This window comes from Danio aesculapii, chromosome 8 (assembly GCF_903798145.1).
Source record: "Danio aesculapii chromosome 8, fDanAes4.1, whole genome shotgun sequence".
NCBI lineage: Eukaryota > Metazoa > Chordata > Actinopteri > Cypriniformes > Danionidae > Danio > Danio aesculapii.
The window spans coordinates 32691216-32704691 of NC_079442.1; the positions used below are offsets into that span (position 1 = coordinate 32691216).

At 36.0% G+C, this 13476-nt stretch overlaps 1 protein-coding gene across 1 annotated transcript in view; it reads right to left on the reverse strand.

Moving 5' to 3' along the window:
- nfic (nuclear factor I/C) overlaps positions 1–3634 on the reverse strand; it is a 242356-nt gene extending 238722 nt beyond the window's left edge. Inside the window, exon 1 of the mRNA XM_056463753.1 lies at positions 3562–3634. Within this exon, the coding sequence (XP_056319728.1) occupies positions 3562–3585 (24 nt within the window). The 5' untranslated portion in view covers positions 3586–3634. The remainder of the gene's footprint in view (positions 1–3561) is intronic.
- Between the last annotated feature and the right edge of the window lie 9842 nt (positions 3635–13476).

Below are 13476 nucleotides of genomic sequence, written 5' to 3' on the forward strand. Positions count from 1 at the left end.
AACTGTTTCAAACTTCTTAAAAACTACTTCAGTTATTTAAACTTTTAAACGACTTCTAACTTTCAGACCTCAAGACCAGCTTTCTCAAGCTGCCATAAAGTTTGTCGACGAACTTTACTTTTCTAGTTTTATTTGTCATACAACCTGTAATCAAATCACATTCCAAATAACTTCTCCAGCCTTTCTTTCTCCTAACCTGTGCCTTTCTACAACTTTATCCCGAAGGTCTTTTAAAAGCAGGGTGCAATGTGAGTAAAGGTATAGATTTTTACAGGGTATGATGATTTCTATAGGCACTGTAGACTGAACAGGCATCATAATCAACAGGATTAAAGATGTACAGTAACAATATAGGATGAACAATAAATGATTTTACAGCACACAGACACCAATTTATGTCTAAAGAACCAATTTAATTGGTTAAAATGACTGCATGAAACTTTCCACAGAACATATTGGCGTATGTATGGACCCGGGATCAAAGCATGAAGCAAAGAGAGATGGAGTGAGTGAATGAGTGAGAACATGTGTGAAACACCGGCTCCGAGAACAAGGTCATTTCTCAAACCAGGCTTGACAAACAATCAAAGGCCTTCATTTGTGATTAGTTATTAGTAAAGGCTCATAGCAAATGTTAATTGCCAAGTTAATTTAAACAAAAGTGTGGGTGGCTAACGCAGTAACAGGAGAAAAGGAGGGAGGACAGAAAGGAAGAAAGCAAGCGAGAGAAGGATAAAGGGTGGGCAATCACTTTTGTTATAAAAGAGACGAAACGGGGAACAGAATCAATCCGTTATCGATGAATAAATAAGCAAAACTGAAGAGTTGAACGCTGAGCAAACAAAGAGCATTCCTCTAGAAACTGGCTGAGAGAAGAAAAGAGCTCTCCAGCTTTTAAGATAAGCGAAAACACAAAAGGATGTGAAATAAAACACGTGGACACAATGGAGTTAACAACTTCATGTGCTAATGATAATGTGAAATGAGTTAAATCAGCCTGTGGAGAACTGGAGCCGATTCATACTGTAATATTTAAAAAGAAATGGTATGTGAAAAGACTCAGTGTGTTCATCAGACTGCTTCTCCACAAACAAGGAGAGGGAGAAAATCACAAGACATTTGTCTCAGAAAAATAATTGCAGAAATTTCATTTAGCATGGTATTGCCATCAAATTTAAAACATTTACTCAGAAGATGATGTGTGGCTTTTGACCTACTGCGTTTCTATATTGCTTGAGGACTAATTCTATATATTTGTTTATAAAATAATAAAATGTTTAGTGCGGTGCAATTTTTTTACATTACTTAAGCATCTATAATTTTTTCCATTTTGAGCATTATAAACTCTTGATGACGGATAATAAAGCCCAAAGTGTCTTCTTTCCAAAGATACATGTGAACTGTGAACGTACACCAAATAATTCAGCAACTGTTACTGTTTTAGTTTGGGAAGATCATTTTTGAGAAAACGCTTACAAAAAAAAGGTTGTGGACAGTTATATCATGCATTTTAAAGACAAAACTAAGTGCCTATAATTCAAGAAAAAAAAAGGTTTGATAACCTTTCAATGAAAAATGACTGCTTTCCATAGTAAAAAGCAAGAGAAGCTACTCTGAGTAATCCACTTTGGATTTTTTTTTTTAAATACTTAATTATATATAAAATGAGAATGTTATATACAATAATATTGCACATGAGATAACAAAGAATTAATGAACAAAAATATGCTTAATAACTGATAAAAATAAATATCTAACATATTTTGTTTTTGTATTATAATATTGACTTCAACAATGTGCAGGTTTGTTTTTTGGACTTCATGCTTTGATCCCTCACTTGTTTGGGTCCATATATACAACAATATGTTCTCTGTAATGTTTCATGCAGTAACTTTAACCAATTAAATTTGTTCTTTAGACATAAATTGTTGTCTGTGTTGTGAAGCCATTTATTATTCCTCCTATATTGTTACATCTTCAATGCTGTTGATTACATTACTTGTTTAGACTACAGTGCCTATTGAAAATTTGCGTATTATGAAGTGATATGTAATATTACATATGAGACAACATAGAATTAACAAATAAAAATAAATAATTATTAATAAATAAAAAAATAATTATATATATATATATATATATATATATATATATATATATATATATATATATATATATATATATATATATATGTATGTATATATATATATATATATATATATATATATATATATATATATATATATATATATATATATATATATATATATATATATATATACATATATATACATATACACACACACACACATATACATTATATATATATATATATATATATATATATATATATATATATATATATATATATATATATATATATATATATATATATATACACACATACATGCATACACCCTCAGAAATAAAGGTACGCGAGCTGTCACTGGGGTGGTAACTTTTTAAAAGGTACACATTTGTACTTAAAGGGTCCATATTGGTACCTCAAAAGTATATATTAGTACCTAAAAAATAAGAGGAACACTTTTGTACTTTTAGATACTAATATGTACCCTTGAGGTATTAATATGGACCTTTTAGGTACAAATTTGTACCTTTTGAAAAGGTACCACCCCAGTGACAACTCACGTACCTTTATTTCTGGGAGTGTACATGAGCCAATATGTCTGTAATGTTTCATGCAGTAACTTTAAATTTGTTCTTTAGATATAAATTGGTGTCTGTGTTGTGAAATCATTTATTGTTACACCTATATTTTTACATCTTCAATGCTGTTGATTATATTGCTCGTTCAGACAACAGTGCCTATTGAAAATTTACACATTATGAAGTAATATGTAACATTACATATGGGATAGCATAGAATTAATAAATAAAAAAATGAATGATTAATTAATAATTTCAAAAAAATAAATAGATGTCTAAATAATTTTGTTTTTGTACTATATTATTGACTTCAACAATGAGCAAGTTATGTGTAGAGTTATAAAATGAAGTTATTATACTAAACTAAAATCAAAAGAACTATTAAAAAGTACACACACATCCAAATAACCTATTAAAATAAAACTTAAACTATTAATTAGAGTTAGTCCAGACTAATTTAACTAATACTTAACTAATTTAAGCAAATGGAAGCAAATTTCATAAAGTATTTAGCAAATATTCTTATATATATATAACCTGACAAAAATATAATCAAATTACAAATTACAAGTGAAATTAAATTTAAATAGTAAATATAAAAGTAAATGTACATTCAAACAATGAATAAAACCATATCTATATCAAGCACAAGCTTCAACACAGCGCTCAACTACATTACCAAAGTCATCTGAGGTCACCTGCTCACCACACTACAAATAATACAGCAGACCCCTCAACCAACTCCTCTCCAGCCAATTACAACATGTTTACCACACACACACACACACACACAAAACAAGTCACATACATCTATGCAAACTCTTCAACAGGTTAAACACGTAAAAGCTGGTTAGCCTGAAGTTTCATTAAAGCGAGTTCAACAATCCCACTCACCATCCACCAGGTCTTGGCTGTCATATCATAACACAGCTGCCATTTGACTGCGTTCTCCGCCGCGTTGCCACTTGTGTGTGTGATGCTGGGGAGCTCCATAAAGACAGGCAGGGAGAAAAGGAAATGTGGATGTTCTCAAAGTGATTCCAAAATCAGCCAAACAGGAGGAACAGAAGTGCAAATCCTCCTCAGCTGCCTTTTTCTTGCTCTCATCTTTGCCTCCCTGTGTGGCACAGAAAGAGAGACTGGACAGTTTAGAGGGACAGAGAGAAAGAGAGAGAGAGAGAGAGAGAGAGAGAGAGAGAGAGAGAGAGAGAGGGTGAGACCTAAAGGATTAAGATTTCGACAACAGTTCCCACTCAAAAGTCCACACTCTTTCAGCAGACCGTGCAGACCACACCACCACCAGCATAGGCTGCTAGACAGACCAGCTAATGCCAGCTGTGTTAACATTCTCACACACACACACACACACACACACACACACATACACACGCGCACGCACACACTAAACCACATGGCATTGGTTTTAAAAGCACATGTATGATGAAATTGGGAGCTGATGCCAAAAATCATATGAGGATATGAACAGAACATAATGTAGTTTTTTTCTTATGCACACTTACATTCATTTAGACAACAAAGTCAATCTTACAGTTAAATTTGAAAACCCAAAACAAAACTCTTCAAGTCAGAACACATAAAAGAACTACTTTAAGCTTACTTTATTACAGTTTTCAACAAAGCCAGACAGAATCTGTAAAAATGTTTTGACTTTGCCTCAGAATTGTGTACATTTATGCAAAATGATTTTGATGGAGTGGATTTTCAGATGGATATTCGGAGCACACTATAAAAATAAAACTTACACTTTTAAAGCAGCCAGCTTCAGGACATTTTTGAGTTTACTCAACTTAAATCAAGTCAAGTGCAATACTTGGGTTGAAAGCTGAGTCAACTCAAAAAAGTTCAGAAGCAAGTTGCCTTACAATTTTGAGTTGAGTCAACTTTTTTTGTTTTACAGTGCAGGATGGAGCAACACATATCCTGATGTCTTTATGATTATAATAAAGTTCAATGTTTATCTCTGACACAAGTCAATTTTGGGTTAAAACTAGAGATGTAAAACTCTGATCAGGATTTTTGCAGCCGATACTGTGTACCGATTCCTTGTCATTGTGATCGGCCGATATCGAGTACCGATTCTGATGCTTCAAGCTTTATATAACATTGCCATTGCATAAGCACAATTACCCTTTAAGTATGAGATCTCGCCTTATCTAAAATGAAGGATATTGCATACATGTAATGGTCAGAAGCAGCTTTACAAAAAGAAAAAAGGATTTAAAAAAAATGGTAAGAAAAATGACTAGTAATGTAATTTAGAAGCATTGCTCATGTGTTGCAGCCGCTGATGCATAACCCAGGTGCATAACCCGGATGCATCTTCCTCTGCTTGTAAACTTGCAAACAAACACTTGTGACCAGTTCATGAGATCAGCCAGATCAACAAGTACCGATCGAGATGTGAAATGTGATTATCGGCCGATATACCAATCTTTGGCCAATTGATCGGAGCATCCCTAGTCAAAACTGTTGGCTTCCCAACACTATAGTAACTAAAAACTTAATGCATATAATTTGTTTATTTAAGGTTTTTAGAATGCAAATCTAATTAAGTAATTTTCTCATAAACACTAAAAAATCTCATCTCAACTTACATCAGTTAAACTAACAAAAAATATAATAAAAACCAACTAAAATATATATATAAAATATATATATATACTTTTTTTAAATTGCTGAAACCTGAGTAACATAAAAACATTTGTTGACATGATTTTTTGTCATTTTTACAGTGTACTATATCTACTAAAAGGCATAAAACATAATAAATAAATAAATATATATATATATATATATATATATATATATATATATATATATATATATATATATATATATATTATATATATATATATATATATATATATTATATATATATAAATGCATATACATACATACACACACACACACACACACACACACGCACACACACACACACACACACACACGCACACACACACACACACACACACACACACATTTACATGGGTTAAAAAAAATAGACTCAATGATAGGTTACAAAATGTGTGAAAATCTGCAGATTTCTGTGGGTGCAGATTCCATGTGGGCCTTGTTTTCAGTAATAAATTAAGCTGAATTAATAAATACATTAATATTCATGAATTCATTAATTTTCCTTCGGCTTAATCTCTAATCAGAGGTTGCCAAAGGAGAATGAACCACCAACTACTCCAGGATATGTTTTCAGCAGCGAATGCCCTTCCAGCTGCAACCCAGTACTGGGAAAAACTCATACACACTCATTCGCACACACACTACAGCCAATTTAGTTTATTCAATTCACCTATACAGCATGTCTTTGGACTGTGGGGGAAACCGAAGCACTCGAAGGAAACCCACCATTGAGAACATAAAAAATCCACACAGAAATGGCCCAAGTCGGGACTCAAACCAACGACTTTCTTGCTGTGAGGCGACAGTGCTAACCACTAAGCCACCATACTGCCTCATACGTAAATAGTAATAAGTCATTTTTATAAGATGATTCAATGGTTCACATTTCACAGTGTACAGTACGTTGAGACCTGGTCACAATGATGTCATTCAAGAGCAATAGGATTCCTCTTTTTTTCTCTCATTTGACCTTGTTAAAGCAGGAGTTTCCTAAGTGCATTGAAGCGCAGTGTTTAATGAATCTCCCTGTCTGAGACCACACAGCTGACAAGCAGAACAGCTCAACTGATTCTGTCCTGTTTATCACCTTTGATCCACACAGAGCTGAATAGAAAGCACTGCGATCTTGTTGCTGGGAGAAGAGTTGTATTTTTTATTGAAAGAATGTGGAAATTAAAATGTTTTTTTTCCACCACCTCCATCAACCACATGGCAATGAGAAGTCCGGCCCATGCTTGGCCACAGGAGTGCTGAGTGAGTGTGGGGGATATGTGGGCTGTGTTTGTTTGGTTTACTAGTTTTTCTTTTCCTTTTTTTGTTTTGAGTTTTGTTTTTCATGTATGAAAGGACTAAGTGTCAAAAGTCCCCTTTAAAGTAAATATATTACTATGCCTAAATTTAGTACTGAAAAACTTTGTTATAATAGAAAACAGTACAAGTCAAAAATATGTAATTGTATGGTACAAGCATTTATTTATTTATTTATTTAGTGCCTTTCCAGTGCTCAAAGATGCTTTACTGTGAAGACACAATTAGAGAACATAAAACAAACACGCTAAACATCAGCAATTAACAAGAATGACAAGCATTAGTACAAGTAAAAAAACTGAACAAAATCTAAAGATGCATCCCAAATCGCATACTCATACATTATTCTACGCCATTTTGTAGTATAAATAGTGTAAGTAGTGCGTTCACACTGAAAACTCTAAAAATAATAAGTGCACTTTAATTACCTGGATGATGCACTCATTCAGCCGGTAATATGAAGTGTGGAATGATGGACACTTCACACACTCAACAACCACAGCTTTGCTCATGTAGCGAAAGGGGCGGAGCTATCGGCCGCACATGTTGGATAACTATTTATTTTGGATTGTGAAAACAAAAATCTCCTACGAGAGTGATTATAGCGCCTCCCGATGGTGAATGCGGTTATACTCACGGATGGTATTATTTGGTAGTTTGGTCATTAATTTCACTAAGTTGGCAACTGTCAAACGTCATCAGGGGAAATGGTTTGAATTTCCACTTAGTAAAAAAAAATCATTAGGTGTTTCATTTGGGACGACACTACATACATATACTATGCTGTTGAGTGTGTAAGTGCATAAGTACATAGTGCATGAGTGCATAGTGTGCCAGTTGGGACGCAGCTGATGACTGACACTGCTTTCCATTTTGAAAGACTAATCTCTGTGCACTAATCCATGCCCAAAAGTGAGCGCTTTCAAACATACAAAGGGTGTATAGGACAAAAATCTGTAATTTCCCACCATCGGCATCACAAATTAAACATGCACAATCATTCATGGGAGAGAAAAGTGTCTATGACTGTGTGCAAATTTGCACACTATCTTGAGCGGGTACTTATCAGAAAGAAAGAATCAGAAAGAGCTTTATTGCCAGGTATGTTCACACATACAAGGAATTTGTTTTCGTGACAGAACTTCTACAGTGCAACAGGATAACAGAGACAGGACAAAAAAACAGATAATAAATATATTTTAAAAAATAGAAGTAGTGCACGCAAATATACTAATTGACAAGTGTATGTACATGTTTATTACTATATACAACATTATATGTGCAGCTGTTATGTGCAAATTGGCATGTAAAGTGTGTGGGTAAATAAGTGTATATGTGTATAAAAGTGTATAGCAAGTAGTGATGTTGGTTTCGCAATTATTATCATCAAGTGTTCATGAGATGGATTGCCTGAGGGAAGAAACTGTTTCTGTGTCGGGCTGTTCTGGTGCGCAGTGCTCTGTAGCGTCGACCAGAAAGTAAAAGTTCAAAGAGGCAGTGTGCTGGGTGTGAGGGGTCCAGAGTGATTTTGGCAGCCATTCTGCTCGCTCTGGATAAGTACAGTACTTGGGGAGTAGGAAGGGTTGTACCAGTGATTCGCTCAGCAGTCCGAACTTTCGACGTAGTCTTTGGAGATCGTATTTAGTAGCTGAGCTAAACCAGACAGTTATTGATGTGCAGATGACTGATTCAATGATGGAGGTGTAGAACTGTTTCAGCAGCTCCTTTGGGAGGTTGAACTTCCTCAGCTGACGAAGGAAGTACAGCCTCTGTTGAGCTTTTTTGACAATGGAGTCAATGTGAGTGTCCCACTTCAGGTCCTGAGAGATGGTGGTGCCCAGGAACCTATATGACTCCACTGCTGCCACAATGCTGTCCATGATGCTCAGTGGGGGGAGAGCAGGGGGATTTCTCCTGAAGTCCACTATCATCTCCACTGTTTTGAGTGTGTTGAGCTCCAGGTTGTTGTGACTGCACCAGACAGCCAACTCCTTAACCTCTGGTCTGTAAGCAGACTGATCACCGTCCTGAATGAGGCCGAAAAGTGTGGTGTCGTCTGCAAACTTCAAGAGCTTCACAGAGGAGTCTTTTGAAGTGCAGTCATTCGTGTACAGGGAGAAGAGCAGTAGGTAGAGGACACATCCCTGGGGGGGTGCCAGTGCTGATTGTGCGGATACTAGATGATCTTCTTATGCCGAGTTCAGACTGCATGATTTTAGCCCTGATTTTGACTCACCGACAGGTTTTGAGAAACCGTCACAAGCTGTCAAAGACGCAATCTGAGAGAATCGCAGTTGAGTCACTGATGTCTGTGATATACTTGGCATACTAAATATCTGGAGCTCTCAGCGATTCAAATCATGCCTTGTGAAATGAGTTTTGACTGAAAATAACATCAGCGATCACCTACAGCCAATGAGAGAGCAGCTTCCACTAGTATGGGTATCTGCAGGCCAGCAGGAGGTTGTGGGAGAAGTTAAAAGCGCTCATGTTCAGTTTATTTGGACCCAAGAAATGGAGGAAAAACTAAATTGGCAGGAGCACCTATGTCTGTTTGACGTGTCATCTGAGCAATACCACAACCAGGTCAAAAAAGAAAAAAGTTGAAGAGAAATTGCTCATTTCCTTCAAACCCAGGAGAGCAAATATGTACATTTTCTACCCTAATAAAGGCTTCTTTTTCATTCTGTAGGTAATAACAAAAGATATGCTACATGTTTTTGGTTGTTTGATTTGGTAGTTTGGACAAAGTTGTCGGTGATTCTCCCTATTTTAAAGTCATGCAGCGTGAAACCCTCTGTCGCCGATCCATCGTGCAGTGTAAACAAAGCAGTAACAAAACACTAGTCCAGATAGTCATGCAGTGTGAAAACATCTGGGACACGACTACTTTGAAAATCATGCAGTCTGAACTCGGCATTAGGGGCTATTCACACAGTCTTCCACCTTATTACCGTCAAATAAAACAGCTGTCATGCCAACTTGCTACTGTAAACACAAGCTTGCAAAGCTTGCCCTGCCTCTGAATTCTTCTGATTGGTCCACTGCTTTCAACTGACATTCATGAGCGGCTGTGTAAATGTTGATATTCTTTTAACTTAACACAGCATCTTAAAAATGTGCCGCTCAAGACATTGTAAAACATGCAAGATGGTCACCCACATGCTTCAACTGCATGTTTACATAAAAAACAATGAAAAAAGTAGAGCATTGGAATGGAAAAGCATGTTCTCTGTGAATAGACCTTTACTCTGTTGCTACCACCTCATTTTTTTGAAGACTATGAATTTAAACATACTACTCGGGTCACATACTGTTTTTAAAGAGCCCCTATTATACATTATAAAAGGTCATATTTTTGGTTTTGGGGGTCTCCAACAACAGGCTGATATGCATGCAAGGTCAAAAACACTTGGAATTGTATTCTAATAAGCATCTAAATTTACCTAATTATCCCAGCGACTCCCATATGATTTGTTCAGCAATTAATTTTTTCCCAAACCCCTCCTTTGTGTGAGGCTAATCTGTGCTGATTGGTCCAATGACATTAAACATTGGTCCAATGCATTAAAGCAATACAGTTTAACACCAGCATATGCTCTATTCTTAACCCTAACCCCAACCCTAACTATTTTGAAAATTGACCGCACAATGCGTGTGAGGAACAGCTGATGGTGGCCATAGCATTTAAATTGGTAAAGGAGGAAGTACATGTCGCGTTTACAATGTGGTTTCGGATGCGATATGTGAAATAGCCCATAAAGATTTAACCTGAGAGATACAGTACAAGTCCTGATCTATAAGAGATACGCGATTACAAGCGTGCAGAACGATTACAAGTCACAACACACAATACATATTTTGCAACTAAAACAAGACAACCATTTTAATCACTTCAAGTTGTGTAGGAAGTAGAAACACTTACAGGATCTGGAGGAAGAAGAAACTGGTCCATACAAACTAGGGCTGCACGATAAAATAAAAAAATTATAATCACAATTATTTTACTCAAAATGTTAATAACAATGAATAAGGACGATTATACCTTTGGTTAACTTTTATTATACATGTCAACCTATATATAATATATTATACATATACATATATACTTATTGAGGCAGTGCAGTGGTGCAGTGGGTAGTGCTGTCGCATCACAGAAAGAAGGTCGTTGGTTCAAGCTTTTGTTTAGAGTCGAAAGAATATGTATAAAGTAGAACTTTTTTTTTTTAACGGTCCAGATGTTTAATCTTTTTCTTTTGCAAAATTCATTTTTTTTCGGCAATCAATTCCTGATCTTTTGCATAATGTTTTTAATCAAAGACGTGTAAATTATTTACCACAAGGAAATAAAGGAAATTGATCTATTTAATTATTTAATGCAAAAATAGGCTAGTCTTTTAATAAAGTGTGTTTAATTGATCTGAAACTTTTAATTAGATTTATTTTTCTTGTAAATTATAAAAAAGTTGCATCAGATCGATGAAAACGAACCTGAATATCCGCATAAACAGGACCAAAATTACTTTTGGAACAACAGTGTCTTCTGTCAACACGACTGGCCAAACTGGTCGGAAAAAACTGCTGAATCTTTGTGAATATTTGGTAAATTTAGAAAACAAATGTTGTCTGTTTTAGTAATGTTAGTAATGCATAGAAAAATGCAAAGCAGAATTCTCCTAAATTCATTAGCCCACTGACAACAGCCACTTTGTGGTGGCTTTTAAGGTGGTTAATGAGGTTGTTGTGTTATCTTGGGAAGTTTGGATTGAACAGGAGAAAAGGCTACCTGATCAACATCACATTCCTCAACAAAAAAAAAACTAAACGCTTGCAATCTAGACGCAGTCACGTCATGCTTTTCATGATTTACAACCAGTAAACTCCACCCATTAAAATAACTGCTTGATCTTTATACTGTAATATTGTGACGATATTCGTCAATTGATCGTTGGCCACAAATATTGTTATTGTGATAATTATATGATTAATCGTGCAGCCCTAATACAAACTATGTAACAGTTACTGACAAAGTCTGATAAATTAGTTGTCTTTGCTGCTCCTTCCTTTAATAACAAATGGCCGGTAAATCCCACGCTACAGGGTAGGTTATTGTATCAATCATCAAAAAAAATATTGGGAAACAAAACAAAGCACACGGTTGTATATACTATGGTATTGTAGTGAAAATTAACTTTAACTCTTTATTCTCCACAGTCAGATCTCTCCCCATCTCTCAGTGATGGTAATCTTCGCGTCATGATCAATCCCATGATCCCTCGCACTCCACAAGTGTCTGAAGGGAAAGCCGCATTCACGTTTTACCGGATCCAACACTTCATATTTGACGATGTCCCGTATGAAATGTCGATGTGTATAGACAAAAGATCCAAACAAAGGATGAATCATTCATTTGACTCTGAGTCGACTAAATAAAATCAATAGTTTTAAACATGGTGCACTTTTAGATTTAAACCTCAGCTGGATGTTTCCATTCACTTACAGCTGTGTTACACACTGCATGGTTTCCGCTATATTCATTCTTCCATGGCGGGGCGCCTTGCCAAGATTCATCCCGCCACGGCTACATTACAGCTTCTCATTCAAAACATTCTTTTAATTAATTTTTTTAATAGCGGGTGATAATCGCACCAAAACATATTAAAAGGTAAGTGAATTATAACAGCGCAAACTTTTCTGTAACCGCAGTAATGCTGTGCGTCATTTGTTTAACCCTTTTAGGTTACGTGTTGACTGACTGACTGTGACAGATGCGTGAGGCCAGCAAACACGACGTATAGCAGTTTAACTTTATTTCAGGATGCATTATAACGGAGGCATTTATAAATATTCCTAGCAAATCTAATAAATGCTGGAGACATACTCGTTACATAAACGCACTAAATCGCACCTCAGCAGCGTTTATTTGAGAGCGCACAAGAAGATCTGCGCGCTCTTAAAGCAGCTTATATTTAAGGGGTTGTGCAAGAAGTTTTGTGCACGAGCAAAAAAAAAAACGGCACGCAAGCAAAGAGATCCGCATGCTCGTAGGCTATTACATAAATGCGATCTCGACTTCGAATACTGCGCTCACGACATTTGTCATTGAAATAACGCCACAGGTAGTAGGTAGATCTGTGTAAAAAAGGCCTGCCGCCACAGAGGATTTTTAAAAACCCATAATAAGGGCTCTTTAACATATTACATACTATGGAAGTATGCAACTTTCGGATGCAAACTACTTGCTTCATTCTTAGACAAATCAGTAAAAAGATTGATTCACTGAATTACTCATAAAAAGAGTAACATTCTGGGTCACTAAAAATACCCTCTGCAAACAAATAGACCTGACATTTGTTTGGAACGTGCCAACAAAGACGAGTTGACTGATGTAAACAATGAATACTCCCAGTTCTGTCAGAATCTATCAGCACTCCTGCTCAGCCCAGTAATATGTGTTCAAGTCAGAATAACAAATAACTTGTTTTTATAGAGGCTTCAAAGTACATAATGATACTACTGACTTATATTCCAGCCAGAGGGCAGTTGGCCAACCACAACTCTGGGAGGACAGGATATTGGGTCAGACATTTCAACTCGCATCCAGCGCGCAGGAGAAAAACAGAACTCTCTGTGATGCTAAAAGGAACCACATGAACCGTGCTCACTCTTTGACTTTAGAAAAGGGCATGACAATAGACAAAGAGCAAACCTCAGACGAGAATGTCATTTCGACTAACCTAAATGATAGTGTGGACGACTCTAGTTGCTGCATCAGATTTGACTAAATGCTGATGCTGTTTACGCACGGCTGCCATTAATGACTTGGCCTCGCTTGTTTGCAAATGA